The 14,563-nt window shown below is 43.3% G+C and overlaps 1 protein-coding gene across 1 annotated transcript in view; it reads right to left on the reverse strand.

Annotated features, from left to right (window-relative positions):
• Positions 1-5,956: 5,956 nt before the first annotated feature.
• LOC311242143 (plexin-B2-like) overlaps positions 5,957-14,563 on the reverse strand; it is a 339,450-nt gene continuing 330,843 nt past the window's right edge. Inside the window, 4 exon segments of the mRNA XM_084331096.1 lie at positions 5,957-7,321; positions 10,071-10,145; positions 10,364-10,439; positions 11,111-11,175. Of these exon segments, the coding sequence (XP_084187222.1) occupies positions 7,217-7,321; positions 10,071-10,145; positions 10,364-10,439; positions 11,111-11,175 (321 nt within the window). The 3' untranslated portion in view covers positions 5,957-7,216.

A 14,563-nucleotide genomic window follows, 5' to 3' on the forward strand; every position in this document is an offset into this window, starting at 1 on the left:
GTATATGTGTGTATGTATGTACAGTATATATATATATATATATATATATATATATATATATATATATATATATATATATATATATATATATATATATATATATATATGTATATTTGTACTCCTGTTGGGGCCTCTTGGACCAGATCAATGTTTTATCTGGCTAAATAAAGGTTAAATAAATTAAGAAACGGATGATTTGGTCCTGTTAACTTTGAATTTTCTATGGGGACTGCCCAGATCCCTCTCATGGACATGGACCTCACTTTGAGAACCTCTAATGATTCTAGTTCTTCAGTATTCATCTCTAATTACTCTAAAATTGCATATTTCCACCCCCCGGGCTGAAGCCCCCAATGTTTTCTAACCCTAAAAACGCCCCTGTTGGTCAGTCGTACCTACTAACACAATTGGCAGTGTTAGCGAGTGGGGTATGTGTCCTGGTCGTTGGAAAAACAGCGACTCCTACTGGTCGGTCGGGGCGCCTGTTCAGCAGGGAAGGGATCTGGGGGAGATGGTGTGATCCTCCCACGCGTTACACTACCCCAATGAGTGTCCTCGCTGTCAGGTGAAAAGAAGCGGCTGGCTGACTCCACATGTATCGGAGGAAGGCATGTGGTAGTCTTCTCCCTCCGCAGGCCGACAGTAGGGGGCAAATGCACGCAACGACCAGGAAGGGAATTGGCATAACGACTAAATTGGGATGGGAGAAAAATACGGAAAAAAGGGGGGAGAAAAAAACAGGAAAAAAAAAAGAATTATGTATACAGAGCTACTTTGAGTGTGTGCCTGTGTGGTACTTTATTCATCGATGTTTGAATCTTGCCACCAGTACCGCCACCTCAGGAAGACTGGTGTGTGTTTACCGACTCTTTCATTCTCTTTAAAACAAATCTACAAAATGTCACCCGTTTTAAAATAAATACTAAATTTCACCCGTTTTAAAACAAGTCTACAAAATGTCACCGGTTTTAAAACGAGTCTACAAAATGTCACCCGTTTTAAAATAAGTAAACATTTTCACCCGTTTTAAAATAAATACTAAATGTCACCCGTCTTAAGGCCGAGCTGTAGCCTACTCTGTATTTAGGTAATGAAATGTAATGTGTTATGGAAACACTCGTTTTTTTCTGCGTCTGATAAACAATAAATTTTTTACACAATTGGAGTAATGAATGAAACATCTATGGCTTTGTTACCGTTAGTGGAGAATGAACATGCTGTACAGGAAATAAGTAATTTCTGGTCATCTTGTTTCTAGAAAGATTTTATTGGATATTTGGAAGTCCCGGTTAAGGATTTTCGGCCCACTTCTCCTCTTCCGCCGAAGAGTCACTGAAACGGGCCTCAGCCCAGTTAAGTCCAATGCAGATCAGTCTGATCCAGTCCGGTACAATTTTCTTTTAAACTTTTTAAAATGTCTTTTTACATAGTTCAGTCCGGGTGTTGTAGTCCACACACTTCAGTCCAGTCCAGACCAAAAATTCCAAACCAGCTCTTGTATCTCCCCGCCACCCACAAAATGGCACAGCTGTATTCATTCATGTGGAAATTAGTTACGCAACAGGTAGGACACAGTCTATGTTTGTGAAAACATGAGTACCGCTGGGCATTTTCGGTGTCATTTCACTTCGACACCGCTCGGGGTCTACTCTCCTTGTTTTCTCTCTCGCAAAACGCCACAGTTTGAATACTCGACATATAACGACATGGGGGAAGAATACACCGATCCCATTAGAGACAAAACAAATGTTCATTTTCCATCACAGTGCTGCTGGTCCTCAGATAATTCCGCCACGAGCAAAAACAACCACGTTGCAGCTTTGATCTACATTACAGTACCTTCTCCATTCATTATTACCTCGACTGTTGTTGCAGACTTGTCCATTCTTTAATTAAGGCACTCATAGGTGAAATGAAGGCAGAAAAATACTTGTGTTAGAGAAAAGAGGGAAAGAGAAAGAGGTACAGTGGGGGGGGGGGGGGGGGGGGGGGGGGGGGGAGAAGATGAGAGAGAGGAAGATTCTTAAAAAAATGGGAGATTACATTAATTTGAGACTATTTCAAACTTATTTTTAAACCAAAGGATAAACTGTATTTAGAAGTGATTAGAAATCAGGCTCTTGCATAAGCATAAATAATAATAAACCAAATCTTGTAATGTAATTCAAGGATTATAGCAGAATCTTGGAAAATTGGACAAACGTAAAACAATGAGACAAAGCCTTGCTTTGAGAAGCCTGTGTCCTGCTAACACACACATAAACTCTAAATGTTGGTGTGTTGTACTCGGATCGTACAGCAAACCGCAGTATCAGCACTGAACACCTTAGAAATAAAAAATAAAATAAAGTTTCACATTTCATTGATTTCTTCTCTTTTTATAAAAGTACCTTTGAATTATGAAATACATAATCATTTTTCTCCTCTCAATTGACAACGACAATCAAAAAAATAACAATCGGAGCCTTGGGGTCAACCCACACACACGACAGGGTTTCTTGAACTCATTTGAATGAAGCCCGTAAATTATCAAACACACCTTCAAGATCGGTCTGCTCAGAAAGTCAAGCTGGAGCTGAATCTGGCCTAAACCGTTGGAGTGCGTTAACCCCAGAACAAGCATAAAGGACAGAGCTGCAATGTAATAATACAAAGATAGCACACCAGGCGTTAGAGTTGTATTGCTAAATAAAAAAAATAAAAGAATTTAAAACCTTGAAATAGATCTAAAAAGAGATGACCATGAACTGAGAGTGAGGGATCAATAAATTGCACTCCAATATGTGGTGTGTCTAGGTTGGATAACAAAAAAGCTTTAGCTAATAACAGAAATAACGGAAGCCCGAGGCTGAAGCTAATAAGTAATAACTCCTTCTCCCAGACACACATATTTAGTTAATTGTGTTTAAACAGCTGCTGTGTTGCTAGCATCTAACCTGACCAGCCAGATGGCCTGCTACACGGAACCATCGGGGGAGTCGTCCTTTGAAACGGTTTGGAATAAGGATGGCACTTTTAACAAAATACTTGGGGTGATTAGATCAACCACCCGTCTGTCATCGTCTATCGCGAAAAGCCTTCAGTGACGTTCTTTGCTCTTCTTTCAACAAGGAAACACCCTCCAGTTCCGATATGACCGATGCTATAGCAGCGTCTATGCTAACCTCTTCGAGGACGGCCTTTGTTGTTTTCCTGCTGTCGTCACACCTAAACCACTCCCGGAGCTGCTGGTAGTTCCTCAAAAGAACCACTGGGGGTTCGAGCGTGATCTTGCGAAGCCAGTTGCTGTGCAAGGTTAGTAATCACTGGCACACAGCCGTCAACAATGTCAGATACAACATGTTCAGTCACTGACTGAAGGTGGCTCTTTCCAATAAAAAATAACTGTACGTCTTTACTTATTTATATCAACTAAAACACTAACTACTACAGTATCTGCAGTTTTTATAGTGGCAGCCATTAAACACGACTCCCACCCTGGTTATACTGTAGCTTGTGTAGTGATGCATGACTCCCACCCTGGTTATAGCTTGTGTAGTAATGCACGATTCTCTAAATAATTCCTCATGGGCAGGTGGGAATATCGTGCAGCGACAGTGCAAAAAAATAAAGGGATTTGTAAGATGGCTACTTCCATTAGTCATCGGAACCCAAAAGGCAAATAATAAGGCAGAAACAGGACGTTGATGGTGGCGAGAAAGATCTTCGTAGTAAAATTAAAAAAAAAAGAATAAAAAAAAAACTTGGTCTACAAGGCACTCTATTACTGAGTGGTTGCGTATATGGTTACTGACATTGTCAATATCGTGCAGAAACATTTCGTCACTTGCTCAAATTTATTTTTACTGCAATTGACAGCTGTGACGGTCCTTTATATGTGGGTATTATCATGACGCTGTCCTGACACAAAATCAAGCCAAAAATAGGCAACAATGAGAAGTTTCTGGAAAGGTTTCTTTTTCCTATAGTTTCTGCAGGACATTGACAATGAAGTCACAATGATATAATGAGTTCACATCCTTAAATACAACATGCAATCTTTCTCATATTGGATATTATATGTTGTTGTAGGCTACTTTACAAAGACCGTTCAGTTGGTCACCTTTGCTAGCATGGGGGAGTGCCCATCGCTATTGCCGCTATCGTGTGGGGAATCGACCCTTTTAGTCTTTCCCATGATGCATACAGCCCGAAGTTCCAGTCAAATTCCGGTTTCTTTGACCGTGTTTTCAGTACAAAGATGGTGACAAGCTGAAAGCAAGACACCTTTTAATGAGTTGCGAGTACCAGTGAGCTAATGGGTAGTTTAGTGAATTATTACGAGTCCGTTGATGTTTGCTTCCTTACTTAGGTTAAGGTTAGCAAAGTTACCAAACGCAGGGGGGAAAAAGCAACAGTGCCTGTTGTGAACGTAAAGTACCTTGTTAAAGTTAGAAGATTTTATTCTATTAATGGTTGTGACAGCATGTTACGGAATTAACTGTACACATAACTTCACCGTATAAACAAAGAAAGCGGTGTCATTTCCACAGACTGGAACTTTGGGTTGCAAGGATGGGGACTCCCTAAAAACGTATAACACTTATCTCATGTATAAACCCCACGCCTACCATAACCCTAACCTTAACCTCATGCCCCATCTTAACTGCCCATTGGACGTGGTGCATGACACCCCACGTGTTTTAGTGAATCCCTACAAGAATGACAGGGAAGGATGAAAGTCTATAGCTGGAAAAGCATATTTTGACCGCTCTGTGGCAACAAGGAAAATATGTAACTCAGATGTAGACCACAAGTTTGAAAGGAAACAAAAACGCTCTGTGTGCTTTCCTCATGAGTGTGCTTTTCCTTGTGTTGGTCGATCTTAGCAGTGCATTGGCACTATGGACTGAGAAGAGGCTAGTAATACAATGTCAGATAGTAAAACAGCTACAAGCGTCAACACACAGCCTTACGACAACCAAATTATTGCAGAATAAATCAAGATGACAATTTATAAAAATCACAATAAAAATGATATTAAAAGTTTGGCTATTTTGGGAACACATTAGGGATGATTACGCACAGGAAGTAAAAACAATCTATCACAAACGGTCCCCATGGCAACATGACATTGACGGCCATTGAAGGATGATGCAGGGAGACACAGGAAGCAACCGATAAAAAGACAGGATAAGACAAAAATCAAAGACAACCCTGCTTCAACTGCACACACCTCTTTTAAAAATGAAACACATAATCAAACAATAAGAAATTTAGTGGCCATCTGTCAGTCTATTAAATATTTTCATCTTGTGTGTAAGGCCTACTACTTAAAGCCTGCACCATAAAAATATCTATATGTATGATAATACTAAAACTTAAAGGAACACGCCAACTTTTTGGGAAATTCGCTTATTTGCCATCTACCCTGGAGTTAGACAAGCAGATACATACCATTTTCTTCTCTGTGCATGCATTAGGCTTAGGGAACAGCCGCACCGTTAGCCTAGCTTAGTGTCATTCACTGGAAGTAGGTGTGCCAGTGTAGCCTAGTTCCCAACAGTCACGAAATACACTCCAAATACAACTCCAAAACGTTCCTGTAAACATGTTGTGAGCTGTGTATTTACCACGTGGAGAAAAAAATATTTACATTTTAGTTTTCTAAGCAGATATAAACTCGGAAAACAGGCAAAAAAAGATTCAGAGTATATATCTGCTTAGAAAACGAAAATGTCTAATTATAATACATTTTTTCTCCACGTGGTAAATACGCAAGTCACAACATGTTTTACAGGAACGTTTTGGAGTTGTATTTGGAGTGTATTTTGTGACTGTTGGGAAATAGGCTACACTGACACACCTACTTCCAGTGAATGACGCTAAGCTAGGCTAACGGTGTGGCTGTTCCCTAAGCCTAATGCATGCACAGAGAAGAAAAGGGTCTGCATCTGCTTGTCTAACTCCAGGGTAGATGGCAAATAAGCGAATTTCCCAAAAAGTTGGCGTGTTCCTTTAACGTCAAACTACACAGGAAGAAATTAACCAACTGATTATCTGTCATGTCAGTAATTAATACAATGTTGTCTGCATATAAAGATATACTGTGGTGTGTTCAATATGGCAACGGGAAAGGAAAAAAACTGTTAGTGGATATAATTCTCCTAGTACCCAGAATTCACTCTTCTCAGTTGTGCAATCAGATCCCAGACCTCTGATAGGTCAGTGGTGTGTACCGTAGTGGGTTTTGATTGGTCAATTAGGGGTCTGCCAGTTTGCGCCATCGGAGTAGGTTTAAAGGTTATTCTATCTCATCCAGAGCCCAGGGTGAGGCCCCTGTAATAACCGTCATCACTCAAAGGGAAACTGCAAAACTGACCCCAGATCAATATAGAGGCGATTCCATCACTCATCCACAGTCCATGGGCTTGTTCTTGCTACTGTAACCCTCGAAGGACCAGAGAGAGTTTTTAGCTTGCGATTACCGTGTCCATGTAACCCCCATAAGTCTTTCTGATTTACATCCTTTTTCGTGGGTCCTTGCTCCTAAGGTCCTAATATCCAACAGATTATGAGTTAAGAGCGTAGCATGTTGGCACGACCACACCTCACGGTCTCTAGGAATTAAAGCAGTCGCAGCATTGTCGTTCATTGTAAAAACGCAGTTAGAGCTGAATGCAAAAGGAAAAGGAACGAAGACTCTTTAACATATTTGTTAACGCCATATAGCTCCAAAAGTTGTTCATTTGTCCAAATTCTAGTATCACCACGCTCCACATTCCTTATATGGTTACAACATCCTCTGCTCCTCCTCCTCCTCCTGAAGTCCTTTCATGGTGGAAAAAAAACCCCAAAGGTGGAATCCACTGGTGTCGTAGAGGTCACACAGAGGTCGTACGGTGTGTGTGAACCGGGATGTATAGTACGTCCATCTTTGTTCTCACTGGGTGTCACAGCTCCCCACCGCTTTGCGTCTCTCCTAGAGAGTGTTTGGTTTCATTCTATTAGGGAATGCAAAATGACGCGACAGTGACCCCGTTGCGTACAATGGCAGTGTGCGGTGGGTGGGATTCACAGTACGCCCACTTCTGTTACCATGACAACACCACCACCATCATCATATTTCTGGAGTCCCGTGATCAGGTCGAAAACGTAACATCTTCAATCTCCCACTTTCTCCATCTACCACTACTACCCCCAACCCCAACCTCCCCTTGCCCCCCGGGGTCAGGGGTTAGAGGTCGGTGACTTTGTTCTCCAGGGCAGCTGCTATCTGCTGCAGCCTCAGGGTCAGCTGTTTACTCTGGGCGGCTGGGTCCTCGTCCAACGACTGGATGATCTGGACGAGGACGAGAGAGAAGGAGGGATAATTAGAAGAGGAGAGCAGTTCAAGGTCAAGGTTCGGGTTCAAGTTTATCGCCATCCTCTCTTTACAGGTTATACAAATAAAAACAGCACAGTACATTTAAACATAAACATTAGTTAAAAAAAAACAAGCATAATATAGGAGCACCAGACTTATGTTCAGGAGGTAGAACGGTCGTCTGGTAATTAGAAGGTTCCTAGTTCGATTCCGGCTCCTTCCCGGCAGGGTGTCGAGTTGTGTCCTTGAGCAAGACACCTAAGCCCCTAACTGCAGGGGTCGGCACGTTGCCTCCACCGTGAATGTGTGTGAACCCTTATTTAAGCCTGTCACACACACCCCTCGCCTGTCTTGAATGTTGCTCGCATATGCCCCCCACTGGTCGGTTGTAGGGAGGATAGAAGCCTTGCATCACGTGTCCCCTCCGGTACATGAGGAGGCAGCCTGTCACATCTTTTCACCTGCCAGCGCGGACTCTCATTAGCGAGGTGTAACGTGTGGGAGGCTCACACTACCCTCGCCATTTCCTGTCTCTGCTGTGCAGGCGTCCCCCGACCGACCTGTAGGAGTTGCTGTCCACAACGTCCAGATTACCACCCATCGACTTCCACCCGCTGGCTCTGCCAATTGAGTTAGTATGACGGCCGGCCCAAGCCGGAGGCAACGCCGACAGCCGGAGTCGAACCCGGTGTCTCTTGCGTTGGTGACGAGCGCAATGTCCGCTGCGCCACCCAGCCGCCCTTCCCAGTGACGTTTTCACAACCCGCTGTAACTGATGGTTACGCACTGCCATAATATGGGAGACAGTAGCATCAGGCCATGGTCAAACTCTTCTGTACAATATGGGTAAGGTATGGTCATCATAAGATACTAATTAATTACATTTGCCGTCGATATATTTCTCCTTTGGTTGTTAAGGGTGCGCATCCATTACTGCAAACAAATATGATTTGTTTATATAGCAGCCAGTCAAACGAAGCAACAGGTGGAATAGTGGTGCACAGGTGACAGTAGGGCTGAGAGGTGCACCGAATATTAAGGTACACCGTAATGGATCCATACATATAGGATATGTATGATAGGTAAAATTATACATGTATTTTTCTTAAGTTAATCTATAAGAAATTCCTTGCAGCAACAAAAAATAACAATCCAGATAAGACTATTGGACACAGACGATACATACATCACAGAGGTACGGGAAATAATTAAAACACACACCAAACAAACAACCAAATAAAATGACAAGGTATGTAAGACAGGAAGCAGAACAGACATTCAACATTTAGGCCATGTCCACACTAAAACGATTTTGGTAGTTTTAGGCAAAGTATTTGATCGCTTGCATCGTTTTGCCACACGGAACTGCGTTCTGGCAATCTGAAGACGGTACTTTTTTTTAAAGATCCATTTCTTAGCATTTATCGCTTTTCGCTACCGGTCAGTCCAGTAGAGAGAGAGAGAGAGAGAGAGAGAGAGAGAAAGAACGGGAGACAGAGCGGGGGGGGGGGGGGGGGGGGGGGGGAGACATTCGGCAAAGGACGCCGGGACCGGGAATCGAACCCGGGTCGGCCGCTTCGCGACGCAGCGCGTTACATGGTTCGCCACTTGGGCGCCCCGGTACTTTTTGATAGCCTGAACTTGAAGACGCCCCCCCGTTGCGTCACCATATTTACAAGCGATACGAGTCTTCTCCTGAACCGATGACGCGTTGGCCCACCTCTCCCTTACCCCGCATGCGCAAACTCTCAGCCAACATCACAACAACAATGGCGTCCTACAGAGTAGTTGCGCTCGTGGTGCAGAAGCGATTGAGCCTTGCTAGTCGAAATGACTGGACACACACAGGGACAAGTTAAACATCAATCAATTAATTTATTCCAACAGGTAGTTTGAGCGTCTCTCTCTCTCTCTCTCTCTCTCTCTCTCTCTCTCTCTCTCTCTCTCTCTCTCGTCTCTCTCTCTCTCTCTCTCTCTCTCTCTCTCTCTCTCTCTCTCTCTCTCTCTCTCTCTCTCTCTCTCTCTCTCTCTCTCTCTCTCTCTCTCTCTCTCTCTCTCTCTCTCTCTCTCTCTCTCTCTCTCTCTCTCTCTCTCTCTCTCTCTCTCTCTCTCTCTCTCTCTCTCTCTCTCTCTCTCTCTCTCTGCCGTGTGTCTCTGGAAAAGTAGGTCAGCGGCACAACAACACTAGTGTTGTCCTTCACTTCTTCTGTTTTTATTGGCGGTAGGTAGGAGCAGGTAGGTGCAAACTGCGCATTCTCCATTCTTCTTCTCTGCTTTTGGTGTTTTTTCAGCGTCTCAGCGGTTCAGTGTTCTCATTAGGACGCACTAGGTTTTTTTTAAACGATTTCGTGTTTACGGAAAACGTTTTTTTTTTTAAATGAAAACGAAACAGACCAAAATCGTTTTAGTGTGGACAACATGGCCTTACTTGTCAGTTAAAAGGCTGGGTGACAGTTGCAAGTGTGTGTAAATAACTCTGCGATAGAGTCCTTAAAAGTAGTGAGGAGGATCAATTTGTCAATAGGTTGATTGATTGATTGATTGATTGAAAACTTTTATTAACAGATTGCAGAATGGGTACAGAGTACAGACAGGCCTATATTGAAGTTACATGGTAGGATTTGGGGGAATGTTTACGAAAGGCTTCCAAAGAAAGTGAAAATAACTTGAGTCTATTGTCCAAGTATATATGAAGTACTCTTGTGTGCTGACTGAAAGTACATACCCCGTCGTAGTACTTGCTGGCGTATTGGTAGAGCTGCTGTAAGGCCATCTGGGTGTTCAGCTTGTCTGTGTGTTCCTGCAGAGGAGGAGACGGACACACGAAGAGAAACTGGATTAAAAAGACCATAAGAACAACGTTTTCCGTTAACCATTTTCTAACCCTAAAAATAAGGGCTTGACTTTGTGAGGTCCGACCGATGTCCCCACAGAGATGAGAAAATCCTTTAAAGTTTGACCGTTCGGTCCCCGCAAGAACGAACATGGACACACACACACACAGAGAGTAATACATACCCTGGACACCTCTGCAAGGTGTGTGTTCATGTCTTGATCACTGACTGGAACCAGTTGTCTGATGCCCTTGTAGTAACTGAGGAGAAATAGACACGCACGTACACGTACACACACACGTACACACACACGCACATATGTGCACACACACACACACACACACACACACACACACACACACACACACACACACACACACACACACACACACACACACACACACACACACACACACACACACACACACACACACACACACACACACACACACACACACACACACACACACACACACACACACACACACACAGAGAGAGAGAAAGAAAAGGTCTAATTTAGAGACTAATTTAAGTTTGCCATTTTCTCCTCACAGTTTGCTTTTATTGCTTTCAAAAAACATAATGGGTGCAAAACTCCAAACAACTATGTATATACAGTATATAGTGGGGCTCAGAGACAAGAATCCATTTCACAAAAAACATGGCACAGAGTTCAGGGAGATAACAGCTGAGGGTAAAGAAGCTGTTCTTGAGTCTGCTTGACTTGGAGCGGAGGTTCCTGTAGCGCCTCCCGGAGGGGAGGAGGGCAAACAGTCTACGTCTCCCTATAGAATCACGTCTCCCTTTAGAACCACGCCTCCCTTTAGAACCACGTCTCCCTTTAGAACCACGTCTTCCTTTAGAACCACGTCTCCCTTTAGAACCACGTCTCAGACTTGAAACCAGTCATTGAATCTTAATTTGTACTCACTCATCCACCATCTTCTTGTAGGTGGAGATCTCCTTTGCATAGAGGAGCTTGTTACTGGGAGACTCCTGCAGAGAGACAGAGAGGAAGAGAAGGAAACAGAACTTCAGGTATTTATTTATCGATTCATCCGACATTATGTATTTTAGTTGGATATTTTTCTTCACCAAACGCTTGTACAGTTGTGGAAAAAAGAAAAAAGTGTCTTCGCTGGTTCTTCAGTTTCCCAAGAATGACTCTGTAGTTCTTCACTGAAAAAACAACGGAGGTAAAGACCTGTGCACCGCCGACGCCATGACAAATATGCACACGCAGACCCGAGGCGGAAAGGAACGTAATCCTGGTCAGAACAACGGGGCAGACAACAATATATTTGCGTTAGTTAGCCACGCTAGCGATCTAAACAATCAACCCATGCCAAAGCTAGATATGTAAAAGGTGGAAAAGCCATGCTGCTGATTTGGCAAAATGACATCCAGCCGTTTTTAGTTTGAAACTACTTTTAGTCAGGGGAGTGCCATGGTTTCTCCATAGAGCCCCTGTTGTACTTGTTTTGGCGCAGCAACTCGCGCAGGTTAGTCACGTGACTCAGTTGGTATTACCGATTGGCTCAAACACGGTATGTTTGTGAACAGTGAACAGGTCTATAGGTAGCTGCTAGCTTGGAGCTAACTGTGCCCCTTGGTTTTAAATCAGGAATTCTACCAACGCTAACATTTAGAGAGAACAAAATGTACAGTAGGGTGCTGACAGTAGGACACAAGAGGAAGGGATGGAATAACACACTCTAGATGGAGTCACATTTTGGCTCTAGATGGCATCACATTTAGGCTCTAGATGGCGTCACATTTTGGCTCTAGATGGAGTCACATTTTGGCTCTAGATGGAGTCACATTTAGGCTCTATATGGCATCACATTTAGGCTCTATATGGCATCACATTTAGGCTCTAGATGGAGTCACATTTAGGCTCTAGATGGAGTCACATTTAGGCTCTAGATGGAGTCACACTCAGGCTCTAGATGGAGTCACATTTAGGCTCTAGATGGAGTCACACTCAGGCTCTAGATGGAGTCACATTTTGGCTCTAGATGGCGTCACATTTAGGCTCTAGATGGAGTCACATTTTGGCTCTAGATGGAGTCACATTTAGGCCCTAGATGGAGTCACATTTAGGCCCTAGATGGAGTCACATTTTGGCTCTAGATGGCGTCACATTTAGGCTCTAGATGGAGTCACATTTTGGCTCTAGATGGAGTCACATTTAGGCTCTAGATGGAGTCACATTTAGGCTCTAGATGGAGTCACATTTAGGCTCTAGATGGAGTCACATTTAGGCTCTAGATGGAGTCACACTCAGGCTCTAGATGGAGTCACATTTAGGCTCTAGATGGCGTCACATTTAGGCTCTATATGGAGTCACATTTAGGCTCTAGATGGAGTCACATTTAGGCTCTAGATGGAGTCACATTTAGGCTCTATATGGAGTCACATTTAGGCTCTAGATGGAGTCACATTTAGGCTCTATATGGAGTCACATTTAGGCTCTATATGGCGTCACATTTTGGCTCTAGATGGCGTCACATTTAGGCTCTATATGGCGTCACATTTAGGCTCTATATGGCGTCACATTTAGGCTCTATATGGCGTCACATTTAGGCTCTAGATGGAGTCACATTTAGGCTCTAGATGGCGTCACATTTAGGCTCTATATGGCGTCACATTTAGGCTCTATATGGCGTCACATTTAGGCTCTATATGGCGTCACATTTAGGCTCTAGATGGCGTCACATTTAGGCTCTAGATGGCGTCACATTTAGGCTCTAGATGGCGTCACATTTAGGCTCTAGATGGCGTCACATTTAGGCTCTAAGTGGAGTCACATTAAGGCTCTAGATGGAGTCACATTTAGGCTCTAGATGGAGTCACATTTAGGCTCTAGATGGCGTCACATTTAGGCTCTATATGGCGTCACATTTAGGCTCTAGATGGAGTCACACTCAGGCTCTAGATAGAGTCACACTCAGGCTCTAGATGGCGTCACATTTAGGCTCTATATGGCGTCACATTTAGGCTCTATATGGCGTCACATTTAGGCTCTAGATGGCGTCACACTCAGGCTCCAGATAGAGTCACACTCAGGCTCTAGATGGCGTCACATTTAGGCTCTAGATAGAGTCACACTCAGGCTCTAGATGGCGTCACATTTAGGCTCTAGATAGTCACACTCAGGCTCTAGATAGAGTCACACTCAGGCTCTAGATGGAGTCACACTCAGGCTCTAGATGGAGTCACACTCAGGCTCTAGATGGAGTCACACTCAGGCTCTAGATGGAGTCACACTCAGGCTCTAGATGGAGTCACACTCAGGCTCTAGATGGAGTCACACTCAGGCTCTAGATGGAGTCACACTCAGGCTCTAGATGGAGTCACACTCAGGCTCTAGATGGAGTCACACACAGTCTAGATGTTAGCTGCTCTGTCCCTAGTGACGGGGGAATGCACCCATGGCTCTAACTTGACTTGTGTGTCTGTTCGTAAGCTCTCTCTCTTATTCCACCTAAACAGTCTTGACAGAATATGTTTCCGACAACATTTCGGGGCGATAAATAGGAGTTGCTGAATCTTCATTCATATTTGATCTGCAATGTGCCGACTTTGACAGTTTGATCCGAGTTTTGTGAGCCAGGCGCACTGTACAAGAAACAACACAAACTGTACAAGAAACAACACAAACTGTACAAGAAACAACACAAACTGCACTAATAACACAAACTGCACTAATAACACAAACTGCACTAACAACACAAACTGCACTAACAACACAAACTGCACTAACAACACAAACTGCACTAACAACACAAACTGCACTAATAACACAAACTGCACTAACAACACAAACTGCACTAACAACACAAACTGCACTAACAACACAAACTGCACTAACAACACAAACTGCACTAATAACACAAACTGCACTAACAACACAAACTGCACTAACAACACAAACTGCACTAACAACACAAACTGCACTAATAACACAAACTGCACCAACAACACAAACTGCACTAATAACACAAACTGCACTAACAACACAAACTGCACTAACAACACAAACTGCACTAATAACACAAACTGCACTAATAACACAAACTGCACTAATAACACAAACTGCACTAACAACACAAACTGCACTAATAACACAAACTGCACTAACAACACAAACTGCACTAACAACACAAACTGCACTAACAACACAAACTGCACTAACAACACAAACTGCACCAACAACACAAACTGCACTAACAACACAAACTGCACTAATAACACAAACTGCACTAACAACACAAACTGCACTAACAACACAAACTGCACTAACAACACAAACTGCACTAACAACACAAACTGCACTAACAACACAAACTGAACTAACAACACAAACTGCACTAATAACACA

The sequence above is a fragment of the Notolepis coatsorum genome (assembly GCF_963971535.1).
Source record: "Notolepis coatsorum genome assembly, chromosome: 15".
NCBI classification, from domain to species: Eukaryota; Metazoa; Chordata; class Actinopteri; order Aulopiformes; family Paralepididae; genus Notolepis; species Notolepis coatsorum.